This window comes from Fringilla coelebs, assembly GCF_963513975.1.
Source record: "Fringilla coelebs genome assembly, chromosome: 5".
Classification (NCBI taxonomy): Eukaryota; Metazoa; Chordata; class Aves; order Passeriformes; family Fringillidae; genus Fringilla; species Fringilla coelebs.
Genome location: NC_140033.1, coordinates 22,260,702 through 22,275,264, shown reverse-complemented (window position 1 = coordinate 22,275,264; position 14,563 = coordinate 22,260,702). Strand labels below are relative to the sequence as shown.

Genomic DNA, 14,563 nt, shown 5'->3' with positions numbered 1-14,563 from the left:
GAAAAGATTTATTTACATCATGACAAAAAACTTTCCAATCCATTTTATTTTCAGTGTGTTCTGGTATCTTTTGCAAGCTTTTTTCAAATTATAAAAATGTTTCTATTTTTATACTCATTTCAACAGGTTTGACACACAACTTAAATACTGAACATTAACATCATTTCCCTTTATGAATACAGAAATATTAAAAAAATGAAAGAAAACATTCTTTTTTTTCCTTTTCCTTTTCCAGAATAGATTTAATATTCATCCTTTTTTTCTTTAACACAACATGATATCATAATTAATTATGATAAACTGGTTACTAGGATGGTTTCATGTTGTTACTTCCATGATATAATACTGGTTGCTATAGTGATGAGATGGATCTTTTGTTAATCACTTGTGAGATCGGTTAACTCATGTTTTTCAGAGAATTTGAGCAGAGATAAAAAATGGGAAAAAAAGTTTGCTTTATAATACTGCTAAAAATTTTAGATTTCTTCAATTTGTTCCTAAGCTAGTTCTGTTTCTTCTGGTGTATTGCTAAAAATACATGCTATTAAAAAAATTAATATGCATAATATTAGTATTTTTCAAAAACCAGAATTAATCCTGCAATATTTTCCTGAGATTAGCTCCAAAACTCTAGTGCATACAGCTTTCTGTTCTTGAATTCACTTGGAAAGGAGTATCTCTAGCTTTTTGTACTTTATGGAGAATAAAAGTCTGTCTTAACAAGGCATTTGACTATTATGACTTCCTTTTTGTTCTACATAAGGTTTACAAATAGTAAAATGACATTGTGCATCCTGGCCATTTTTGAAAGCAAAATTTTAGTTAGTTTCATGATATACTTTATAGAACATACCAAACTTCCATAAAAACTCCTGATTACCTTCAAACTTAGTATTTTGTCCCCTTAATTCATTAAATCAGGATGCAATTAAGGTTTTAATAATTAGATTATTATTATACATCTGATAACAGAGTAGCAAAAATAAATAGCATTTATCTATTTGTCTGCCTTTTAAATACTTCAGAAAAGAATATATACACAGTTTTCAAATTTCAAGGCAGCGACACTGCTGTTAAGGAAAGAATTTCCTGTCAGTAGTTTAATCACTAGAAATAGCTAGAGAAATTAAAAAAATAACCCATAAACAACCTCGCAAATTTATGAAGAACTCAAAAGTAAGAACAAAGGGCAACTTAAATTAGGAAGTCCTAGTCTTTTATTCAAACAGGGTCCCAGGAGGCATATTAAAGCAATGAATAGGAAAAAGCTCCACAGTTCACCAGCTGAGATTTTAATGAGACATTTCCCCTTGCTGTGGAAGGGGTTTGTTCTGGAAAGGGAAAAGGCAGCTCACAGAATATGCAGTTAATGGGCATTGTTGGCTTTTACAGCCGCCTCGGCAGTTGATTGCTGTACTAACCTTCTATTTTGGCATATTCTGTAAGTCGTGTGTAATTGATCAAGGCAGCCTTCTCCAGACATTTTCTAACCACTTTCTTCACCTCTTCTGCTGGTATAGGAGTGGCAATATCTTTCATTAAAACCTGTGTCAGAGACAATTATACCACTTCATTACAATTACCCAAACCCCCAGGAAAATGATAAAAGTGTCCTAAAGTTACTACAGATCTGATAATGATTAAAGGCAGAAGTCAAAAAGGAACTATTTCAGCTGGTGGATCTTCATCTTTGAAGGTTTCTGTTCAGCCCTGATTTGACTGCCTGTACAATATTTACCCCTCCTGTTTGCCATCTTGCAGTATGCCAGTCAGTCTTTGGGTGACATCAAGATCAGTAGAACAAGAGCATTCAGTGGGTGGGCTGGATCACGGTTACCACTGAAGATGTGATTGTGGAAATTGGCTTGGTTCTCAGCTGTGGAAAAGCTTCCACCATTGCAGAACCATGGACTCTTCAACAGGGTAAAGTTATTGAAATTCAACCTGTCCTTGCTGTGAAAAAAATGTCATCTATATAGTGGGCAGGGAAAACATTGAACTTCCAGCAGAATATTTTATTATGGCCAAGTAGAAGAAGAGTCCATATAAGTGTTTTTAAAACATGTGGGTTGTTACCTCACCTATTGCAAGTGAGGTAAACCAAGAATCCATACCTCTTTAAATGAATGCAGTATAATATACTCTGGACTACTATGTTAAAAAAAATGTAGATGATTCACTTGCATTTTTAATTTAATTCTGCACTCCATTAACTTTCAACAAGTAAGTGTAAACAAAATATGTTTTTATCACATTTTCATGTAAATAATAAAATTTCTGATAACTCACAACCTTAAAAAAATGCTTCTCAAGTGGATCCCTGGACAAACTACACCTTTATTTATCTAAAAGTTACTGTTAAAAGAAGGGAGCAAGAGATGCAGTCTAGGGAAGGATGTGGTAGAAAAGAAACAAGTTCAGCAGCAGAGAAGCTGTTAGGAAAAAGACTTCCAGAATACCTGCAAAGCAGACTTCCAGAATACCTGCATACAAATATGACTTCTCTATCTGTGTTTACTTGCTTTTTCAATTAATAACTTCTGAGTTATCAACAAGTGAATTTACAGTATTCAAAACCCTTTGTTCTTGGTCGGCTTTTTTTTCAAATTTTTCAAAGACGAGTAAAATAAAATGGTTCTAACCTATTCTGCATTCACAAATGCAGGAAAGCACATTTATTCCCAGTCCAGACTGACAGTGGTGCTGCTTGAGCACCAGTTACAGAACCATTACCATCTGCAACAGCAGGAAAGGGGAGAGGAAATGGATGTTTCAAAAAGCACAAAGGAACCTACACAGCACTACAGTCACTGAGATGGTAAGTGAAATGAAACATATACACCTAGACTCCCTATGTGTTTTCTGAACATGGCAGAGGTTTTCTAAGAGAGAATCTCTATCCATGAAGTGTTCTGCACCGCAGAATAACTAATATTTGTAAGGACCACCTTTCAAATTTTGGCAAAGCAACAGAGCCTGGGACCTAAGCTTTTTTTGAATTCATAACTTCATCAGACTCCTGCTGATACAATTCCTTTGGAATCTCTGCTGGAATTTAAAGTCCTTTTTCCACAGAGATGACTGAGATGCTTTTATCATTATGAGGTATTCTCCTTTCCAGTCAACACAAGAGGATTTGCTGGGCAGGAGTTTACAATTACAGCTGCCCATGTCAGATTTGCTGTGTATAGCTTTTGCTTCTTAAATTGACTCAGATGATGCATTTATTGAATATTATTTGAATTATAGAGAAGGTTTTTAATATTACATATGAGTACAGACAATATCAGCAGCATAGATGGCATAAACAGCAGGAAATGGGGGCTGTAGAATAGAACTTGTATCACTTTAAGGGTAATCCTGGATACATGTTAAATGAAAAAGGACCAGAGTCACTGACTACAATTCAGTGGCTTGAAGTGAAAGTCCAGTAAATAAGTCCTGCAGAAAACTGCTGTTTGCCTCTGTGAAAGACAATGAGAGAAAAACAAAACAACAATCATTCCAGTAAGCAGTTAAAACCAGCAGCAAATTAATGAGTCTGCTTTCAGCAACCTGAATGCAAAAGAAAAATGCAGGCTCAGCAGAACTTAAAATATGTTCTCAAACTTACCCTTTCAAGTAATGAAAGTGTGGCTTTTAAAGCTCCTTCAGGACGTCCAAAAGGGAAACAGTATCTTAAGAAGTAAAAAAGAAAAAAAAAAAGAAAAAAAAAAGGAGAAGGAAAAAAAGGAGAAAGAAAAAAAGGAGAACATAAAATTATCAGAATTATAAAAGCTGCTTTATGAACTTATTTTAAGATGTATCTGCATACAACTTGCATTATGTTAGCAGAAGACTCCCATACCTGAAGTACAAATAAAAGCAGAAAGCCTCTTCAGTAGTTTACCATTGAGTACATACATATAACAGCAGTATCAGCCTACCAGCATTTCATTTTAGGGCTAAGTGCAGAAAAAACCCTAAAAGGCAGAAAGCATCACTTCCAAATTATCAGCTATGAAGGATATTTAAAGGTCTCTGATGAGTTTAATTGTCATCTTCCTGGAAAGAGGTACTATTTCTCATGTAGCCATTACTGCTACTGGACTTGTTAAGCATCATTCTGTATATTGTATTTTATTTTAAAATTGGATTAAGACAAGGATAAAATGTCAGATATTTTAATTTCTAGAGATACCAATGCTGGCAGATAGTCTGTGGTTTTTTTTTCTATTATTTTAAAAATGCCTTGGAAAAGCACATCTTAAATTTTATCAGCTACAACTTAAACCGTACCCACTCCTAAAATTATGCAAATTAAAAAGTGATTGCATTCATAGCTTTATTTTTTATTTTTGTCAGCTGAATGAAGCAATATAGCAGGTCAAGGAGAATACAATGCTCAGGCAACTGTAACCTCTCTTAATCCTGTCTATAAAATCCTACTGGGATATCCCCAATTGGAAAAAGGATTTTTTGCTTTGCTGAGATTATTTTTTTCTTATTATTACTCACTGAGAACAGTAGCTTCCTGTTCTAATGCTTTCCACTAGTCAAATCTTTTCTAATGATAAAACGATTCAGACCAGTGAATTTTAGATCTACATTTTGGTCAGCCAAAATAAAGCCTTATAAAATGAGGTCAAAACAGGATTTCCTGCAGTGAAAATTCCAGTATTTACTTTTATCTCTGTAAAGACTCCAGAGATAACATTCACACAGCCAGGCAAGAGGTTAAAGTTCAAGACCTTCATGATAGCTTTCTCAGAAATACTGTCTCTTCCACATTTGATGCCTGAGAGGCTGGCAGAGATCAGAAGTCTCAGTGGGCAGAGAAGGTGACAGAGAGGAAAGGTGTAAGTACCTTAAGAACTACTTTAGATGACAGCCACTAGCACAGGATGGGCTGACTGCATGTTAATCATAACGGAGCCAGGCTGATAGCAGTGAAAATGAAAATTAAAAAGGCCGTAGGGAGGTTTTAAAACTGGAAGGTGCAGGTCAGTTGGCAGGCAAGGGAGAGCATCTTTTTCAGATGGGTGTGACCTAGTCACTTAAGTGGACACAGCAAACGTTCAGAGCTGCTCTGAAAAGGCAGGAAGAGACATGCACTCTTCAATTAAACTGTCCATAACAGCTGACCAGTGCACACCACACTAAGCAACAGAGAGAGGGCAAAGCTTAGAATAAGTATCAACATTTTCCAGAGGGGAAAAAAACCATGCTGATGATCCTTGAAAGCCTGTACTACTCATCCCCTAGTTATAATGATCAGTATGATTACAAAATGTTAAGTGAGATTAAGTGAGTGAAATCTTGCAAATTCAAGATTTCAACTCTAGACACATACACTTGACTGATATCTCATTAGGACAAGATATAATGACAATATTTAAGGACACAGGTTTGAATTGCTTCCTTGAACAGCTAATTTAAGACCCTCAAAAAAGCATCTTATTCTGGATTCAGTCTCAAATGTGAAGAGGACATAGTTTGAGAGGTACAGAGAAGAAGAGATGCTCTGTAGTAATAATCACAATACAATACAATTTAATAATGTAGCAAAAGAGAACAGGCAAAAAAATTCAGTACATGTACATTTAGTAAATGTATATACAATTTCAAGAATGGGATCTAGGAAAAAAAATGAAGAACCTGAAAAACAAAAGCAAAAGGTACAATCAAAAAAAAGCAAGAAACCTACAGACAGCCTGAGGTAAAATTCAAAAAAGTAGGAGCCAAATGCATGCCACAATTAAGAAACTAAAGTGGTAGCAAACAATCTGACACCCTCTCTGTGATTCCATGAGGAAGATAAAGAGGTTACCATAGAGAATCTGGTGTTTAAAAATAATAAAACTTATCTGAACGTGGAAGGCATGAAAGTCTCTGAAATATTCTAGGAAATGTACCAAATAAACAGCATGGATGGCCAAACCGACAGTGGAAAGGACAGTGGAGACAAGAAACCAGCCTGGGAGGTTCCTGATGAACAGGAATACAGGGCATTCAAGGACAGTAAGGCCAAAGAGAGGAGAAATTCAGTGTATACTCTGCATAAATCCTCACTGTTGAATGTATTTTTCCAAATATTCTGCATTTCACAGTTATCACAACAATTTTGAAGGACTGAAATATGGAGTTGTTTTAATACCACATTTTCCTAAGAAAGCAATCTGACAGCCAAGGTTATTTTTTGTTACTTGACAAAGATCCTTATACATGTCTTGAGTCAAGGTTTTATTTAAAATATTGCTTCCAATGCTTTCTCAGGATGTCCTACATTGTGACTTTATGTGCTATATAAATTCAGATTCTAAGGCACGATCTTTATTCTTTCTTTCAGTATTATGCCAGTATCATTTAAATCCAGACATTTCACCTATTACTTTATTTCTAATATCTGTTCACAGTAAGAAATAGTAATTACTCCTCACCTGGCAGAGCACAGTTTATCTGTATTGATTAAAATGGATTTTAAGGCAAACCTTAGAGTCCTCTGAAGGATGAAGTCATTCATATTTGAATGACACATTTAATTGCTCTCAAGGAGGAATTTCTAATGCTGTTTAAATTTGCTCAAAATACACCAAGACTGAGGCAGAAAGGTTCTATGGTCACTGTTGCAGCCCAAGCTCATCAACGTAACTCTAATGTGCAGGTTAACAGAAATGATGGGGATTTTTATTTTTTCCAACTCAAAAGATCATTTAGACTACTAGAGATTTTCTAATTAGTCTCATGCATGTGAAGGCCTGAAGGTAGGGAGCACTCTGTATCACTTCTCTTGCAAGAGCTCTTTGTCCCTGCAGAAGGGAGGAAAGAGGAAAGACTGTTGTTTTTCCCTGAAAGGAATACTCTCCAAGGAGAGCTCTAGCCCTCTTTAGTTTAATATGGATATGAAGTCCCAAAGGAAGGCTGCTATGTCCTCTCTGCTCAAAAAAATCCCCAATGACCTGTGATACCACTGAACACTAGATATTTACCTCATCAAACCAGAGAGGCATTCAACAAGCTCACAGTCAACCCTGCCAGACAGAAGTTCTGTTTGACAAAGAACTATTTAACCTGTGGAACCTGTGGTTGCTATGATGTGATACAGAGACAAGAATAATCGATACATATAGTCTGAAAGGACTAGTTGGACAGAATAGTGGCTGATAGGTTGGCTTAGTGGGACAAAGTAACAGGTTTGGTGGTCCATCTGCAATTTTTATCCTAAGTTTCATACACCATCAATTGCTGCAAAATAGCAGGAGATCCCATGTTTCCTCTGTTTCTCATACTCCTTCTCTAAACACCTTCTGCTGGTATTGACAGTCCTTAACATGACAAACTCCTTACTGAGCACAATGATCCTTAACTTAAGAAAGATATAATGAAACCAAGACAATTACATTACACATCAAGAAAAGTTTTAGCTGCCATCTATTAAAGATGTTCTCTACTCAAATGATTTTCTTGATCCATAGTGATTCAGAAATAGTTATGGCACTTTCATTCAGACCATTTTCTTGGTTAGAGTTACACAAAGCTTGAACTTTGAACAAATCAACAAAATCAAGGCCTGTATTCTTACACAATCTTTTCTATCATATCTATCAATTCACATATTACACATAGAAATTTCAAGTACAACCACCTGTGTAAATAAATTATTCCATATTTAAGCTATTCCTTTGCAAGCAGACCATTTTATTTTCACTCCACTTGTTCAAGACCAAAATTAAACACCACAAGAAAACTCTTCCAGAAAAAATGTAGTATTAATTGAATGAATTATACACTCACCTGAAATGGCTTATTTGGTTTTCCAAAAGGGAGGAAAGTCTGTCCTTGATTTCCTCAAACCTTTCTTTCTCTTCCACAGACACTGTTCCAATTCCATCTGGCCTGTAATATTAGATGTTTAATAACCATTGATATCTCTTCATGCTGATTTGCCGTTGGACAATGATCTTTATTTCTAAAGTTTTCATTTAACATGAGTGTTTACTCCCCTTTCCTCTTTCTCATTGTCTCCAAGGATAAACAGTTATTTGTGAATATAGCTAAAGAACAGGCTGGACAAAGAATTTCTCTTTTGAGTTGAACTTTCGAATTCAAGCCCCAAGTTTGTAAATTTCTACATCATCTCAATATGAACACAAGTTAGCACATAGTTCTCCCAAATCCTTTCAAAAGACAGTATCTTTTCTCAAGAAAATTAGTACTATTGTCAGAGCAGAGAGGTCTACTGAAATCTTGTTAAATTTCATCTCCTTGAATCTTCTGTTTATTTTCCTAGAGGCACAATACAGCCAGAAGTTATTTTAAAGTTAAGGTGGGAGGGAAACTACAGTGAGAAAAGCCACAGCAGGCAGCACCTAGGAATCCTGCATAGTGAGGACAGAGTTTGATTCCCCATCCTATATTGACAAATAGCATCATGTAATCAAGACTGCACCATACAGGTGCAGCATTAAAGATGCAACTAGAAGTCTTTAAAAACCAAAAGCACTGGCATTTTTAAACATCAAATTCAAGTCACAAGAATTAAAAATAAGCCTATATTTAGTATGTTAAACATACACTTCATCTAAAGTCTTAGCCTAAATGTTTTACTAATGTATTTATATTTAAATTATGACAAAAAAAAGAAAAATGAAATATATAGTTCCCAAATACTATTTTTGCCATGAAGTCACAACTTCCCCACATATACCATACTTTAAAAGGAAGGATCTGAAATGTTCCTGTTACTTTCTTAACTTCCAGCTCCAAGGTAACAAATCAGCTACTGCTTTTCACCTGAGTTTCTGAACCTGACACTACGTGTGGCTCTGCCCTGTATCTTCTCCAGAGTCTACAAAACTGTCCCAGTGTTTTTAGAACTGAGAAAATTATAGTAAAATTACATAAAGAAAGACAATATTTTTTTTTGAACATTCTGAATGTTCCAAGCATCATTCTAGGATTCTATGAGCATCTTTTCCCTAAATTGTTACTTCAACTTTCTGCTCTATACTTAAACCTAGAAGGGATATGTTGCTACCTGGTCATGACATAAACAATTCTCTCCTCTCACCATTTAAATCACTTATATTTGTGACCTGTCAAGTCAAGGTGGAAAGAATGCCTGATTTCCTTAAATTATTGTGAAGACAACAATAAAAAATCAGATATGGTGGGGACGGGAGTAGTGAGGCACATCAATGCACCATTGTATAAATTTGATGTGAAAGAGCAAAAAACTTATCTTCTCTCTTTTGATGGATGCCAGGATACTTTACCTCAGCCTTCTGACAAATGGAATGAGCTCAAATTTAAGTAAATTGCACTGTCTGATTTCATTGTCAGGAGAGATTGTGCTCTGGACTGATAAAGGAAATAGTTCTGTCATATTAAGCCTCGCTGAGGCATGTCATATATATGTCAGGAAAGACCTAGGGGTCCAGATAACAGTAAGTGAAAAAGGTGAGCCAGTAGGATGTCATATCTGTCATCCTGCACTAAGCCCAGGATCACTATGTACCAGGGACCTGTCACTTCACTGGGTTTCCTGTCATAAGGAACCTTGTTGACAACAACTAAAATTTTCATAACTGCTAAATATGTGTTTGCATAGAAGCAGATGTCCCAGAAAGAGGAGTACACAAAAAGTTTTTGGAAAATGACCACCTAAAGCACTGAAAAATTCATCTCTTGAATTTAGAAAATAGCACAAAGTCTAAACCACAATTTTGTCTCTTCTTCTTGCAAACTTCATTGCAACAATAATATAAAAATGCATTTTTTCAACACAGTCCTGAGACATATCATGTTGGTGATAATTTTTCTACTTTAGGGAATATATACCTACTACTGATTAGAAAAGAATCAATGGGAAAAAAAACCTGTTTCTGAGATAAGCTGAAATATTAAAAATAGATAAATATTGCAATAATTCCACTCATTCAATATTATGGATATTTTTTCTTTATTTACTTTGAAGACTGAATAAAATAAATAGCACTGTTTTGATCTGGTTACTTTTATTTATGATTACTGTGCCTGCAAGGAAAATCAGGCCCACAGAGTCATTTAGTTTTCAAAGGTTTAGGCCATCCATGAACTATGCCAGAACTATTTTGCAATTAAAAGCAACAACAAATGTGTCTTTCCTGCTGTCTCAAATGTTACGGACTTGATTTTTTTCAATTCAAAACTAGTACTAAGCTTTGATATTGCAGCCTGGGAACTCTCTTACAAGAACTCAGCCAAGAAAAGTGATGGACTGTCTTAAGAAGAGTTTTCATTTTAACATTATCTTCTCAAGGAGGTAATGGAGAGTGAATGTTCCTTTCCTCCAAACACTTTTTCATCCTTATTGTTCACAACGATTTTTAGAATTAGAGAACTAGGTGAAACAGTGAACACTCAAAACCTGAGTGGCCTTCTCTCTCTCACTTAAATTAGTTTACCATTTTTTGAGGACTCTGTCAATTGGGTTTGGATTGGCTTGTCTCACCTGCTTAGATCACAGTCTAACTGGTACAGGTATAATGTCGTCTCTGGTCACAAGTCAAGTTGTTTAATTCGCTGAGACTTAAATATCAGAAGAGATTGAAATAAATACCTCATGAACTAGGGCTAGTAAATTCAGGTGGAAAGCAGCTGTTTAACCATGAACCACATAAATAATGAACCAAAAGTAAAGGTTGACCAGAATTTTAACACTTATTTTTTACTGCAGAAATCTTGCAAGATTGCTGTCCTGACAGCAGTTACTCTAGAGAAGCTGACTGATTAGGCAGCGGATTTTGGTTTTCCTGTTGCAATGGACTGTTTTTCCTCACATTTTGTAATCCTTTTAGGCTCGGAGCATCATCTAGAATTATTTTGATCTCTAGGGGTCTTAAAACCTGCAATAATTTGTAGAGGTCACTTGATGAATTGTAGGATTAAATTATTGTGAAGACCTACAACAGGTAAGATGAAACTGTATTCCTGTTCCAACAGGAATTAGAAATGGACACTGGGTTGGCTGTGGATTGTTTCCAGTCCTCAACTTTGGAAACAGCTTCTCCTAGTGGCCTCTCAGAGAGAGAATTGTTATCCTTAATCAAGGCTGCTTTGTTAAGACAGCCTTGGAAATACTAACTGAACATGCCTGACTTTCTTCCACTGGAACATCATTGATACTGGTGCTTTGTTGCATCTTTGCATGTTTTAAAAATTATAAAAGTATTTTCAATGTGTCTTCCTCATTAAAAAAAAAGACCATCCCTTTGGTGTGTCATGAAAAAAAAAGAGTATGAGGAAAGTAATGAACAGATTGATATTCTAACATACACATAGGTATGAACAGTAAGGCTGACCAAAAAGAATTTGCCATCTTGCTAGAGCAAGATGGGAAATTATTATGAAAAACAAAATTAAAAAAAAACCAAAAACTTCAGCTAAGGTCTTTAAGACATTTCTGTAATAAACTACATTTGAAGGACATAGAAAAAACAAAACCAAACTTAAAAGACATCCTTTCTTCTAGAAACAAATTGTTTTAAAAGACTTCACTGCTTTCTGAAGGCACATGTTTTTATGTCCAGCAGTATGTACAATCAAATGAAAGAAGAGTGACAAGTTTCAAATTAGCAAGATAAACTGCTTGTTTGACTGCTTGTTTCTTAGAAAACCAAAGATTAAATTTTTTTAGACTTTGATGTAGATTTTTCATTGTCTCTGTATAGGACTTCATATTCAAGAACTTAAATACACAAACTTTTCTTTAAAATGCAACTGTATTAAGGCTTTTTTAGAGTCCATGGTTTATGTTACAGAAATGTAAGAATGCTGATTTCCACTATTGGCCTATAAAAGGACAGAGCAGACGTCTTTTCATCACAGAAAAAGAAGACTGCATTACTGCATGGCATTCAAACACTGCTTAACCAGCAGACACTTCAAAACTGAGCATTTTCTTGTTTATATTAACTGTTCTTCGAATATTTTTCACGTAAAACTGGCATAATAGTGCCTTCTGCTGTATGCAGTTCTCATGCTGCTCTGACATCTGCTTGCAGGCCATGCCCTTTTTTCACAATGGAATGAAAAAGGCCAATTCTGAAGGTCACTAAAACAGATTAAGATCATACATTGGGTTGATTTTAATAATCATTTATGCAGTTATATTTTCTACTGAAAAGCAAAGTATGTATTAATATAATGTCATTTTACCCAATATATAGGGTTATGTAAAGGCAGTAATTAGTTGAAATTAATAACAAAATACTGTATAATGTTTAGGGGTGGTAAGCCTTCCTCTGTGCTTCATATACCTTGGACATGATCAGCTTCCAAAAAAGAAGGATGAACTGGATGATGCAAGATGCTTAACCAGGGCCTAGTGAAAAATTTCTATTCTCAACATTACCCAACAAGCCTCAGAAAAAAGAAAAGATGATATTCACTTGGAAGAAGAGAGATAACTTTTTATTGAGAGAATACTGCTTCTCCTTTAGCAGCACAAACTCACATAGCTTATCAATCCTGAAAGGTAATTTACTCATTCCATTGTTTTGGTCAAATGGTGACTGATACCAAATGACTTCTGAACAAAAACGTGGGTTTAAGTATGAGAAATCCACTCTCACCATTTTCACTATAAATGATTGATAGAAAAATGAGACAAACTACAAAAACAATAGACTTTTGTTACATCTCTAAATGCTGTACCAAACACGAGAGAGACTAGCAGACTGATGTTACACACTTCCCCAAAGATCCACACTGTAAGGGAACTCAGGCTCCTTCCTCCAGCGGTTGGGCAGCTTGGAACAGATCTAGGATTAAAGCAGAAGGTCCAATTGCCAATAAAAACCAGTAGAAGCAGACCTTGCACCTGCTGTAATTACAACACAGAACATGTAGGATTGAGAGTGGACAAGCAACAGCAGAATGAGGAAGCATTTTCAAGTCCTTAAAACCAAACTGCTCCACTAAATCCCATTAGCAACTTTTTTTTGGGGAAAACCATCTAAGAAAAAGTCTACATGGTATTCAAATACTTTATATATAAAGCTGTGCATATGAAAACATAACACTCCTGGGAAGAGATCAGCTGGACAAAATCTTTTGTGTCAGATGGTGACCATGCACAGATAAGTGGTGAAACTACTGACTTAAGTTCTGGAATTTTATTTTAAGTGGTATTCCAAATTGTTTATGAACAACACAAAACAAAGGAGAGCTTATCCAGATATAGACAACCTTACTTTGAAGTTAAGTTAGTCAGAGAAGAAAATACCTATTCAGAAGTTCCAGGAAAAAAAAAAAAGACGGAGCAATGTAATGATACTATTTCCTTTATTTTCATGAATTTTCTTGTCCCAGATTTAAAAGGGATGATTTCTCTGAGCATTCTTTTATGATTTGACACAAAGTGTAAAATTGCAATAGCGTTTCTTACCACAAAACACAAAAAATGAAAAAAATTTCATGAATGCATAGCACTCTCCAAAGTTCCCATAGTTTCACTGCTCTTGTGAAGTGAAACCCTTTATTCTACTCTATTTCCTCCAAGCATAACCAAAGCAAGAGGCCTATTAGAGAGTCTACATTGCCAAATGATGACAAGGACCTTAAAGGAGCTTTCAGAGAGGGCAAGGCTACTACAGAAATAGAAAATTATTTTTTTGTACTGGTGTATTATTATGAAGTAAATCATTATGAAGAAGACTTCTATGCTGGAACCCTTCTGTGTCCATAGCAAAAGGACTCTTCATTTTCAGCATAATATGTTTTAAAAATGAAAGCAACTAAAAAAACCCTTTATGGAACAAATGAGAAAGAACAGACAGCAGTAAATTGCCAGGACCACCTGGCAACCTGAATTACCTGCAGGTATGTGAAAGTTCTCATCAAGAACTTCTGGGCAATGGGAGATCAGAATCAGAATGGGAGGATAAATATCAGAAAAAGTCTCCCAGGAGCCAAGGGAAATACAGGCCAGTAAGTATTACATGTATCCCAGAATGTCAGAAGGAACAATAACATAAGGATATTTAAGGATAAAGTAAGGAAATTTGGTTAAATATTACCTATCGTCAAGTCTGTATGGCTTTGAAGCCATAAGACAGAGAAGTCTTACCTTCTGACCTTGGAATTCTCTGAAAGGATTGGAAGCAGGTAGATGAGTGTGACCTGACTTATATGAAATACCTGGATTTCCAAAGCTCTTTTGACAGTCCCTAATCAAAGGCTTTAAAGGCAATTAAACAGCATCTGAGTAAGTACATTTACACTTAAAATTAGAGAGGTGAGTATCTGCTGTGAAGGTTTGTTATCAGTAAAATTCTGCTAATTCTGCTAGAGATTTGTGCTGAGACTTCAGCTATTTTACAGTATTTAGAAATTACCTGGCTAACAGCTGAGAACTGAGGTGATAGAAAATGTAATTTTTATTGTTAGCTATGTAGCATAGTGTGGAATTCCAGAAAGACCCCATGAAATCAGGTAGCAATACAACAGAAAACAATGACAAACATAGATAAATGTAAGGAAAACACAGTTGTTATTCAGAATGGAGATCCTGGTCTTATGACAGATAATTCTATTTAAATTC

At 35.4% G+C, this 14,563-nt stretch overlaps 1 protein-coding gene across 2 annotated transcripts in view; it reads right to left on the bottom strand.

Moving 5' to 3' along the window:
* The window catches only part of CADPS2 (calcium dependent secretion activator 2), a 284,462-nt gene that overhangs the window by 71,312 nt on the left and 198,587 nt on the right, over window positions 1-14,563 (bottom strand). For both annotated transcript variants that reach the window (XM_084205822.1, XM_084205823.1), the window contains exons 14-16: window positions 7,774-7,875; window positions 3,614-3,677; window positions 1,422-1,545 (exon numbers count right to left, since the gene is read on the bottom strand). In XM_084205822.1, coding sequence (XP_084061948.1) covers window positions 1,422-1,545; window positions 3,614-3,677; window positions 7,774-7,875 — 290 coding nt within the window. The remainder of the gene's footprint in view (window positions 1-1,421; window positions 1,546-3,613; window positions 3,678-7,773; window positions 7,876-14,563) is intronic.